The sequence below is a fragment of the Platalea leucorodia genome (assembly GCF_965183815.1).
Source record: "Platalea leucorodia genome assembly, chromosome: 3".
Classification (NCBI taxonomy): domain Eukaryota; kingdom Metazoa; phylum Chordata; class Aves; order Pelecaniformes; family Threskiornithidae; genus Platalea; species Platalea leucorodia.
Genome location: NC_138825.1, coordinates 105,220,044 through 105,232,881, shown reverse-complemented (window position 1 = coordinate 105,232,881; position 12,838 = coordinate 105,220,044). Strand labels below are relative to the sequence as shown.

The 12,838-nt window shown below is 38.5% G+C and overlaps 1 protein-coding gene across 1 annotated transcript in view; it reads left to right on the top strand.

Moving 5' to 3' along the window:
• The window catches only part of DLGAP2 (DLG associated protein 2), a gene marked incomplete at its 3' end in the record, with an annotated part of 398,367 nt that overhangs the window by 327,483 nt on the left and 58,046 nt on the right, over positions 1 to 12,838 (top strand). Inside the window, exon 5 of the mRNA XM_082305420.1 lies at positions 1,797 to 2,008. Within this exon, the coding sequence (XP_082161546.1) occupies positions 1,797 to 2,008 (212 nt within the window). The remainder of the gene's footprint in view (positions 1 to 1,796; positions 2,009 to 12,838) is intronic.

The following is a 12,838-nucleotide window of genomic DNA, read 5'->3' as shown; positions in this document are numbered from 1 at the left end:
CTTTTAGGTCTCCTAGAATCTGAAAAATCCTTCCTCCAACATTAATATCATACGTACTAGGTCTTAGAAAAGAAAAGAGGATGATGTATCACATTTACAGGCTTTGAATTTGAGAAGATTTTTCATGTTCCCTTTCTGATCACCATCCAAAGCTGAATAATATGAAAAGTTTGTTTCTTTACCTAATCTAACCCATGTTTCATTTAGATTCATGCTCTGTCCTATTACTTTGTATAAGAATATAACTCATAATTTTTTTCTCTGATATTTGTCTCTAACATTTTTCTGATCTGTGCGATCTGTTTCATCTCTTCTTATCTGACTTCATCTTCAGTCTCTCTTTTTTCTCTCCTGAGCTTGTTTCTTTGATTTAATATGTATTTACTTGTTCACCCCCTTTTAAAACTTCATTTCCCCCTTAATCCTTTTTTGGGACTCAAAGCACCAGGGCTGTTCACCTGGTGTGTGGCTAATTCGTGTATCTTGAAAGGGCAGTAAAGATGACAGGCAGATCTTGTTATTTAAATCCGACCTCCAAGACTGCTGAAACCAATGGGATCATTTGCTTCAGCTCCACAGTGAACTCTGTCTGTAGAAGGTCTCAAATATGTTTGACTTGAAAGTCTTTATTAGACATCCTGCTTTGCAGAAACTCCTTAATATATGTTTAACTGGAAGTTCAGATTTATAGTATATTGGTAAATAATGCCATTGAACTGTTTAATATACATGAAGTCTTTATGCTTTTAAAGGATTTGATGCTGCCAAGTGCATCAGCCCTGGGCCACTGATGTATTCTGTCACATCTTTCTTTTCAACCATGAGTCATTGTAATGGATTTCAGAGAGTTGCTTATATCCTTTAAGTTAAGTAAATGCTTAAGTGTGTTTCTGGATTAGGACCAGAGGACTCAGCACCTTGGAAGATTAAACAAAAAGCGAAGAATCAGCAATACTGGCAGAGGCAGGCTTGCTGTGGTTATCCATAACTCTTAAAACAAGGCTGATTTTACTTTGGATTAGAAAATCTATTCCTGCTCAATTCTCTGCCAATTTGTGGTGCAGAGAGATGTCCATCCACCAGCTGTGGATTATTTGACTACCAGCCTTACTGTTTGAAAAATCATCTCAACTGCATGAAAGCAGCCTCAACCAAATGTACTAATAATTAACTGGCTGTGTTCCTGATATGTTACAGCATCTATGAACTATTTTGCAGTTTCTAAGTAAGAAAAAAAGACAAATTGCCACATTTGCTTTTTTTTTACACAGAAGTTTGCCCTAAACCAGAATCCTTTCCATTTATGCCAAAATCACAGCTTAGTTTAACTTAAATACTTCATTCACCTTCCTGAAAAGCAGCCAAAGCCCCATATAAAGAGAGCTGGTAAAAGACTCTGAAGTGTTCAGCTTTCAATGAGTTTTAGGTCTGAGACACTTGATCAACTTACTGTTTATCAGCTGAAAACCTGGGTGCAAACTTTTAAGAGGTTAAGCTAAGCTACTGCCTGCAATTTAGAGCATGTCTACAAATAGATATTGCAGCTCAGCTCACAAACCATGACTTGATTGCTCCTTAGGTTCCAACATTTATAAATTGAAAATTTCCAGTCTTGAAGTTGGAATTAAATTGCCAAATCTTTTGGAGACCTTAGAAATTTCTTTCTAAAAGTGATCTGTTTCTGAAGAATACAACATTCTTGACTTGTCTTTGTAAAATGAAAAATTGAAGGAAGTATTTAAGTGTACGAAAAGAATAATGCACATTTTGCGTGTGTGTTTTATGGTCTCCTTTAGGTACCTCAGGATGAATGGGGAGGATACCCAGCTGGTGGGAAAGACGAAGAGATTCCCTGCAGAAGAATGAGAAGTGGGAGCTATATTAAGGCCATGGGAGATGAAGAGAGTGGAGATTCTGATACTAGCCCCAAGACATCACCAAAATTAACGGTTCGACCAGAGTCATTATTAAAATCCATTGGACAAAGACCACTGGGAGATCATCAAAAGTAAGTTTCACCATACCATATTATACACCTTTCTCAAAGTTGCCATGATTTGGGTAATTTTTCTGTGTGTCTTACTGGTAGTGGTCAGTATCCATGAGAAAATATGATACCTTAGTTAAAAAACTAACTTTTGTGTCTTCGTTTTAAATTAGCTACAGTTTCTTGTGATTACTGGATGAAAAACTGCCATCTTCCTCCATCCATGTAACAAACCTGCTACTTCAGAAAGAGTTTGTTATGTTTACTAAAGGAAATATGTCCATATTTTTATCAAAAGTTTAGAATTCTGAATATTTCTTCTCTAGAAAGATTGTTTTATACTGTAATTCTTTGTTATTTCATTGCTTTCTCTGAAATAGAAAATACAGTCTATTCTATACTAGGTATAATAAAAAAACATAATTGCATCACATATTTGGCATCTTACACCCTTTTTATCGGTACAATGCTTTATGTATCAGTTATACTGTATCATACTCGTTTAAACACATTGTGGAGGGTTTTGTTTGACTGGGTTTTTTTCATTCATGCTACCTACAATATGGCCTATTAAATAACTAAAGCAAATTTTAAAACTATAGGAAAATATCCAGTTGTATAAGTTTTCCAACAGATCTTTATTTTTCTCTCCTTTTTATCCTTTCAATATATAATTTTATAACTCAACTGTAAGTATACTTCTGAAGACAGTTTCAAAGTGGTAGCCTGATTTCAAATCTGCAGCTTCTATTAATGTGACTGAGTGTTTCTCATGGCTTAGAAAATTGATCGTTTTGCCTGGGATAAATACATAAAATGAAGAAATTAAGAGTGAAACCTTTGATCAAAGATTAGTTATTGTTCTATAGGTAATACCACGTGTAGTATACCGTAGTGACTCACCTTTTCATAAAATAAAACGAAACAAAAACCTTAGGCAAAAATCCTTTTGGCTTAATTGAATTGAATTATTTAGCTTGCAATCTGGAAGAAAACCATCAACTTTCACTATTGCTGAAGAGAACAGGTTACAACTATATTGTTTCATATAGCTTGCTCACACATCTCTGTAGGCTCAATTCAGATGCACAAAGGCATCTGTACCATGAGCTGCTGTAAGATTTCTGAGATACCATGAAAGAAGACTGGCAGGTCTCTGCTCTTGATTGGTAACTAAAATCCAGGCAGGATACCTTATGGCATCTCAAAGGGTGCCAAAGACCTATGTTTAGACAACTGAGCCAAATTCTGAATACGAATCTGAAGGATTTGCTACAATATTAGTTCCAATGATGAGAGTATGGCCTGTAACATAAGTATTGCTGGCAGACCTGTACCTGGCTGATTTCCAAAAATGAAAAGATGAGCTCTTAATGACAGTGGTTGGAAGCAATATTTGAATTTTTTATATCCTCAGTCATTGCATCTGGGCTGAATTTTGGGTTTGAGGCACTCTGGCTACATCGACTGGTTCAGTCCCAATTCGTGAAAGTCCCCGGAAAATAAAAAAAGTGGTTAATTTTCAGCTTGTGAGTACGTGCCAGTGGGAGTAGAGGTCTCTCAGGATGAGGATCCTGTAATTTCTTAGCCATGGTAGAGCCATATATTGTGAATTCTACAGTCCTGGATTTTCTCATAAATGTCTCTGAAAGCTGTGGGTCCTGCAAAAGGGCAATTATCCTCATGGGGTAAGATGTGCTAAGGGAGAGTGATCTAACGTCTCTGGCTTGTTAAGAGTGACCCTTCTGAAGGCAACAGGGAAAGAGGAGATAGTTGACTTCCTCAGACTTCCACACAGCGACCGGCTGTCTTCCTGCTGGTAAATTAAACATTTCCAGAACACAGACCTGAGTACAGAAACCTGACCATGTACACTGAGAAGGTTTGGGAGTGGTCCCTGGCAGACATGTCACAGGGGTCTATTAGCTCTGTCCCAACCACTGCCTGGCCATGTTCTGGGCATTGGTGTAGGCCAGGGGTTATTCCCAGAAGGCAGTTTGGATGCAGCCATCCTGTTTTGGAGGGTATGACATATCCATACTAGTACCACAAACTAAAATCTTTTCTCAGAGACAGTTCTAACTTTCCAAGTACTTAGATCAAATAAAATGTATTCTATTCTGTTCTTTGGTTTTGGCTATGGTTGGGCCTCCCCCAAGTGAATGTAGGTAACAGCACAAATTTTCCAGTGTGTGGCAAGTCTCAGTGCCTGCCTTAGACCCCCACAGCCTATGAACAGATCCAGACAGCCTCTAGACATACATATTCAAACAAAGAATATGTTTCAAGATAAAAAGTCTTTCTGATCTCTTAAATCCTGAAGGCAGATGGTTACTAGTAGGTCAATACCAAATGATGTGTCTTCTGTCAGTTTTCCATGTATTGCAAATACACTGCTCAAAATATAATTGATTAAAACATGGGTGCAATGCTGATGCGGTATACTGGGGTTGACAGCTGTGCCTGTCCATGGTCCCAAAGGATTTAATGGCATAGTTACCACTAACGGCAGTCGGAAAAGGAGGAAGCTTTTTGTAATACTGTGAGATATTATTAGGGGCTCTGTTGAGAATTTGTCACAAACACTGCACTAGGAATAGCTGAGCAGCCAGGCTGCTGCTGACAGATATCTTTTAAATTCCCGTTTTTCCCTTAAACTGAGGGGCAGAACCTTGAATCTGCCAGGCTAACATACACATTTTTTTCCAGTGAACTTCAGGCAGAAATGCAACAACTATTCTGGTTCTTGTATGTCTTTCTTGCAAAAATCTGCAAATTTCAGCAGCCCTTAAGCAGACAGAAAATTTCTTGTCTCACAGGAATACAAAGTGCTGATCCTAAACCTGGGGTTTCACCGCAAGCCATCTCTTCCCAGTACGTCTCTGTCCCCCTGTTACTGTGGTTACCTTTTATGTCTGGCAGATTTCTATGAAGGATGTAGCAAGGGATGATGGTTATGGAGCCTTCCTTCCTCCTCCTCCCTGTTGCCTCCTCCTCTCTGCATGCCGAGTACCCTTTGTACCGCTGATCACACTGCTGAGCCAGAAGCCATGGTTTTGAATGGCATTCCTGCACGTATAGCAGGGCTGAATAGCATTTCTGGCGTGTATTATGAGAAATTGCATAATTCGAGATGTCAGCTGCATTAGCTGGCTTTTTAGCTCGTTTACCAGGATGGAGGGAGCTAATGCACAGAAGTAAAATGGGGCTTATACTCTCTTAGTCCTCTGCTTGGGTGGACAGGATAGCTCAGAACTGGGGTCTGACAGAGCAGCAGTAAACCGGTAATAAAACCTGAATATTGATAGTTTTGGCGGTATAAAAACATACGTTGGCTGCAAAACGTATGTCGGTGGGTTTCATAAGAATAAACCTAGTTTTCTATCACTATCCTGAACAGGATAAAATGAAAATTAGAAAAGCCTTCACTTAACTTTCAACAGACCTTTGACACGTGTGCATATTTCTCCTCTGAGTTTTATCAGGCATGTTTGAAAGGAGTTTTTTCCCATTTAAATTCTGTTTCTACTTCGACAAAAGTAAGCCCCTATTTTGTTCATTTGTGTTGCTCAAAGATTCAGCAAATTGAACATTAAAAATTCATAAACAATAAAAATATATATTTGTATCTGAATAAATAATTTTATTTAACAACATACAAATAGGTAAATGTAACTGATTTAACAGAAGCATTAAAATACTGAAATAATTTCTTTTAAGTTACTCTTGGAAAGGAGTATGTTTTACTCCAAGTGGGAATAAAAAAGAAGTGCAAGGTCTGTCCATTGCTGTTTTACGCAGATGGCAGAAGCAGGGCACGTGCCCAGCCACTGCCATCTGATCACCCCCTCTGTCAAAATGCTAGCAGAGCCAGCATGATCCTCAGCCCGCTTTCAGCCTAGGCCACCTGGCTCTCTTCTCGATAGCGCCCAGGCATGATTCAGGGACTAACCCCGTTCACTGCAGCCACCCTCTCTATAGGATAACAAAGTTTAACCATACAGGTCAGTTGTCTGAAGGGTCAGGTAATGGACCTAGCTTATTTCTGAGTATAGCTATAGCCTAAGTGATTCGAATTTTGCTGGATTTTTCAAAAATTAAATGCGCCTAAATATCTAGATTACTCACTGAAGATAAATGCATTTCAATTCTTTCTTTGTGAATGCTGTTTCAAAAGACTAAATAGTATGTTGCACTACTTAGTCCTATAACATCAACTCGAAGGCCAGTGTAATTTATTATTGTTATTAAATTGCATTTGAGTGAAATATAATGCAATAAGGCTTGCTGTGGTGGAGACAGGACACATACTTGAATCTGCTTCCTTTTCAACTTTTTGCTTTCTTGGAATGGTGCCAGCAATCCCATTTATTGTGGAAATTATCTTGACTCACAGTAGTCCCAGGAGAAAAAAATATTAAACTTTTTTTTTTTTTTTTTTGCATTATGATTAGGCATACAAAATCTTTTGGATGTCAGTTTTTGTATCCTATGAACAAATACAGGTCTTCTGGAGGTGAAATGCAAGCCCTTTCAATTCAGTCCATTGTTTTCTGCCGTGCTGTGATGCTACTGGGGATGGAGTTAAACTGTGTTGGAAGGTAGTTTACACAAGGTAGCTTGTAGAAGGTAGCTAGTGCTCCTAGGCATTTTCATTTACAGTAAAGGTCAAAACAGCTGAACAGTTTATGGAACTGGTAGCTGAAACACAGGGAATGTCTGTCCTAAGTAAGTTTTGTGCAATCCTGGAAAAGAGACTGACCCACATGATTTGTAAGGCTCTCCTTCCAACCTAGTAAATGTCATTTCTCTGTGTTTGTGACAAAAACAAGCAAAGCTGAGACATGGAGCCATTGGAGACACTAGGATCCAGAAAGGAAAGCTGAAAAGAAGACAAGAATTTGGGACTATATGATGGAAAACTAATTCTATGACTGAAGATAATGTTCTGGTTATTTGATGCTTCTCATTTTCAGGAAAAGAGTACTTAATATACTGATTATGTAAATGAACAGGATAGAACTGTAGAAATAGTAAGTTCCATTTTCAGTAGCTCCTTTTTGAAGTGTTGCGAAAGACTCTGAAAACTGTCTAACCATTTAGTCAAAAGGGATAACAAAAGCATTTAGCCCAAAGTTAACACACTCTATTTGAAGATCATACTGATCACTCGTGCAAATGAATTGTTGTGCTGTGCTGAAGTTTTCCATTATACTCTGAAGTGACTCATGGGAAACTAGATGCTGCAAACATGAGGATGAAATAGGTTAAGCTACAATAAAATAAAATCAGTGACAGCAATGTGTACCTTTGTTTTGTGATCCTCTAATGGCAGACCTTACTGTGGCAGCTGGTACTCCAGATACCTTAAGCTGATGGGTGAGCAGACAGAAAGGCATGGGAGCAGACAGGTAGTACAAAACTGTAGGGTTCCATGAGGAAGGAAATCTGCCATAGCACAAATTATTTGGTGGACTGGCACAGTATAGTACCAGTGGTGCTTTGATTTGTCTTGCTATATTTTCCATCTAAACTTCTGCCAGGTTTTGGCCCCTCTGTGGAAGTGAGTGTCTCAAACTCTGAGTCATGTTCACAGAGAAAGCAGCCATGCCCCCCTCAAATGTCTAACACCTTTGCGTTGGATGTTATTACAGCCCACAGCACACTTGAAGAGCACAATGCATGTCTATATTTCAGCCACTCTACTTCGCAGTTTGGTATCTCAATGCAAAACCACTTTTTTTTTTCAGGTGTTTAAGCTAATATGCCTAAGTATGACCTGAAATGGTTGTGACACAAGTGTTTTCTGGGCTTATGGTAAACCAGATCAAAGCAGTGATCTGACTTAAAAATAACCTTTCCCTGCCCTTCCCCTTGTCAGAGTGAGAGATTGCATCTCTCCGTGGCCATACTAACATATGCTGACTTGAAGAATATCTGGACTAGGACCCAAGGCATGTCCACACGTTCTGTTCTGCAGACTCTTATGGCAACAAAAACGTTCCCAAAGCACACAGCAAGGGGGTTAAACTGAAACAGGAAGATCTGACAGCCCTTGGCTCAGCAGAAGTCATGGAACAGCACACGCTCCTCTAAGACATGTGGGAAATCTCCATTAAAAAAAAAAAAAATCCTACCATTTGTAACCATTTGTGCTAACCATAGCACACTTACAACATGAGAAAGGGAAAACCGAATGAGAAGTTTGGAAGCACTGCATGAGACCAAACCTCTGTCCTTTCATCCATCTTTGCCCATGACAGTGCCAATGCCATATCACTTAGTGATGAACAAATTTGTGGATATTTCTCCTAGAGAAATACCACTTGGTAAGTACACGGAGAGGAGTCTTGATATTGCAGGCTGTAGGTAAGTGTGCACGTGTGGAGGAGTGGGTGTGCTGCAAAAACATCACAGATTGAGAGTTTAAGCACAGTTTCCTTGCTAGAGAAATTAATGTCCTATTTCAATGCTATCCATTGCTGCACACCAGTGATGCAAGCTTTTTTTACTTTTTAAGGGTAAACTTCAATTTACCATTAACTCTTCTGCATTTTAAATTAGGAATGGTTTTGAAGCCATTCCAGAGAAATATTTTCAATAGAAGAGATGGGAAAAATCTCTAGAAAAGTAACCCTCATCTTTTATATGCTTTTTATTTATCTTTGTTTTTTCCTCAATCTTCAGACTCTAAAAAGCCTCATTACACACTTCATTACTAGCTTTCTGAGGCCCTATAGAGTAGTAGCATCTACTCAGAGTCTCTGAGGGGTGAAATTGGAGATTTACTGAGGAGAGTTTGAGGGCTAATTACAAAGCCTTATCAACTAATAATGCAATGAGTGGGCCACTGGCACAGTGATAGTGTTCTCTGCTGCAGTCAATAAGATCTGGGTTAGATTAGTCCACAGGGTTAAGAGGGAATGCTAATGAAGGGCAGCTAGTCATCTGGCTACCTAGGAAGTATCTTTTACGGGGTCAGAAGATGGTCCCTATTCTTTCTACCTTTGCAGAATAATAGGAAATGCTCTTAAGCAGTGTTAGGCACCTTGTTCTCTTAGAAGCAGCATAGTGTGAAACCCGGGGAGTAATTGAGCCCAGTTCTCCTCCTTCATTGTAGCAAATACCAGCTTTACGTAGTAGGGCTGAAATGTATTACCCTGGATTAGGGATGGAAAGGGGATCCTAAGACTCTGAACAAAGCGCAGAGTCTTCTCGGAATAAAGCAGGCTTTTGTCAGAAAGATGCAATTATGTGATGGGTTGCAGTGAAAATGCAGTAAGATTCAGGCCAGTCTCACAAGCACAAATACTGAGATCCAAAAGAAAATATGTTTCTGGTTTCTGGTGCTTATTCATTTCTGCTTTCAGCAAATACATTAGTTTTACTTTTCATTTGAAAAGGATCAAGAGCTGCTTTTCTCATTTGTTTAGTTTTTAATAAAAACTAAATGAGACTATAAAGTATGTGTGTAGAAACACTTCTTCAGGCAAGGATTTGAAAATTAAGATGCTTTTGGATAAAAAGCAGAAATCATATATATATTTTCACTTCTCCCAATTCTACCTTATTTTTTCCCCAGAAATTACACAGTCTCATTAATATCTGCAACTTCAGCATGAGAAGGTCACTTATTTGCTTAAGACCTATTGGCTTTAGTGGACTTACATGTAAGTTTAAATTAAGCTCATGCTCAGATGCTTTACTGAGTCCTGATGGTCTGTAGTCTACAGTTCTGCCTAATTATGATTTTTTGCATATGTACATGTATATGTATCAAAAGCAAATAAAAGGGGAAAAAAAGTGAGATAGCTTCCTGAAGAAAATTATTACTATTTCAATTCCATAAAGGGATTTAGGAACATACATCCAATATTTGATCCTCTGATCCATTTACTGAACGGCTACCTGATGCTTTAAATGCCTGTAAGTTTTTTCCATAACATCTGCCTGAGTTTTTTTGTTGCTGACCGGTTCACTGCCTACTCTCCAGGGCAAGCTCAGAATAGGATACTGGAAGAAGACTTTTAGGATTAGCTATGTGTGCACATCTGTCACCTCTTACAAACAATAGCTCTGAGTTTAGATTTCCCACATCAGACTTTTTTTATTACATGCACATTCTGCGTGATTTGGAGTACAGGCTTGATTGAGCCTACATCCTCTGTATCTTTGCAAGGAGTGATCAAACCACCAGACTGTTCAACTATTCCGGATGATTTCCTCTCATTCTCTTCTGGTTCATGTTGTACAAAATCCCTAAATGCTTACTGACGAGAAAGGTTCTCTCCTACCAGCAGTCTCCACCTCTTTCCTAACATATTCCTGTAATAAATCAAATGTTCAATATCTTTCAGGCACCTTTTTTAGAAAAGACAATGGCTCAATTATGAAATATATAGATATCTTAAAAATTTAATTTGGCCCAAATTCTCATATCTATCACTGATCAAAGAGAAGTTCCAGTCTGGCAAAGATTAGAAAAGAAATTCTTTGCTACAGATAAATTCACCAGATTTATGTGTACTTTCAGTTTTTTTGAAGAACCAGACTAACTGTGCTATTCCAAAGGGAGAATCAGACTTAATGTCTATACTCTGAGTTCTCCAATGGGCTGCACACAGGCACATCTGTGCCCCTTTGCAGAGCTCTCTTGACTCCAGCAGGGATCCACAGAGACACAGTATGCCTCGCAGCTGCTATACAATGACACTGCTAGCTAAGCTTAATCATTAGATTCTGGTCGATGAGTTATTTCATGTACCTACAAAGACATAGTTAAGATAGATCCAGATAGAGAAATGAATATCCATTGAAATGCAAATCTCTGAATAAAATAGGTTTTGATAACTTATGCTACTTTGTTAATCCTAATGCACCTCCCTTTTAGGTGGCCAAGATGAATTCTTTTACAAATTTTATCTTTTTGTCCCAGAATGATACTTCTGAATTGCATATACTGATTTAAACAGAGGTGATTGTACTTTCTTTAATGTTCCCATTCATTCTCAGATTTTTGGACAAATGCAGGCATGATCATGAAAATAAAAAGGTACTATTTTAGAATATTATAATTCCAAAAATTAATTTCATGTAAAATGGACTTACTTTATATCTGATGCTCCCTTAATAAACCTGATAGACCTATTCAGAGTCAGAAGGTGACTTTCTTGCTGAAACTTTTAGAGGCCTGGAATATTTTCATTCACTTTTGGTACCTTCTTGACCCAGGGTGCACTGGTGGCTGAACATTTGACAGAGAAGAGATGCTCTGGGGAGTGATCACTATTTTGGATGTCAGTAGATCAAGGAATGACCTTGGCAAGTGCACGACGTTTGCTGCATTGTTGGCATCATGTCCATGGTTTATGGCAAAGTATATGATATCAATCACTTATTACAAAATAAAATACAGACAGTAAAAAAAAAAGGCAGCGTGACAGAGATCCCTTTCTCAGGACTCATACACCCCATGTTCCCACTAAGGTTGTCTTGACTGTCAAGTACTGCTGCTCAGGAATCTGAATTTGTAGGGAGAAATTAGAGAGTTTCTTTGTTTTGTTTTGACCGTGGCTTAACTATAAGCTGTAAAACCATGTCCGCCTCTAAATCTGGCATTTCAAGGTGTCCTAAAAGTGAAACCGTGTTGTTTTACTATCATATATACCTTTTCAGCAAATGACAAAAAGATTTGTCTTCTGCAAAACGTGCAATGGTTGCCTAAGTCACGGTACAGTACTGTGTTGTAATTCTAGCTTACAGTAATACTCATCATACAGCAATGACATGTCAGGAAACACGCCACAGACCATCCTGGGTGTTCTTCAGCATCTGAACTCAGTGATGACAAAGCATGGGCTGAGTGCTGCACAGTGACAGACTTCAAGTGAGTGGTGCGAGGTGCTGTGGTACAGACCGCAGCGGGAATGCCTCAAATTCCCCAGCACTATATGCTGAAGTTGTTGGGCAGCTTCAGACACTCTCCATGGTCATATAAACTTTCCAAAAGTTATATAAAACAATGGAATGCAGGGAAAAAAAAACAAAGTTAGTTATTTACTGTCTATAAAGTAAAGTAAGCATCTTACTCCTTTTAAAAATACACAGTTAATAGAGGAGGAAATGGATGGCTAAATAATAGATGGCTGAAGATGAAGAAATTAGTCCTTCCCTTATCATTAGTTAATGCTTGATTGCAGCTATTGGATTAGCTTTCTTGATTGTTCCTTTCATTAAAACACATTCTAAATAGCTGTCTAGTTTTACAAGTTTTCTGTTACAATGGCACAAGTGGGGAAAAGATAAGGAGATGTAGATGTGCTCTTCCATCTCCTGAAATCTTTTGACAACGTTATCTAATTCTTTTTGATTATAACATAAGTAAACGTAAATGTCTTCCTATGTTTTTACTCTACTGAGTCCTGTTAAGGTCAGCTTAAGACATAGCAAAACACAGAAGGAAATTTGTTTTCTGGAGTCAAAAGAGTGAAAAATGTTGTCTTTTTTTTCTGTTCTTTTTTTTAGTGCATCTTGTTGCTTGTGGGGCTAAAGTAACACATATTTTCCAGAAATTATTTCCCCGTTCTGCTCTTAAATTTCAGTTTTGGTGAGGTGTGAGCAAGAATAGTTAGTTTCCACAAGAAGGAGAAGAGTTTGTGCTTTTGCGGAAGCCAGTGTTCCCAGTGAGGGAGTAGGATTAGATGGCTGTAGCAGGGGTAGGCTGGACTCTGCTGACAGATAGGGGTGTTAAGGGTACTTCTGAAATCTGCAGAGGGCAGGAGTAGGACAAGTGACCAAATGCTGGCTTCTGTGATGGTGTTTTGGAAGATCTTGAGCAGGACAACTGTGACC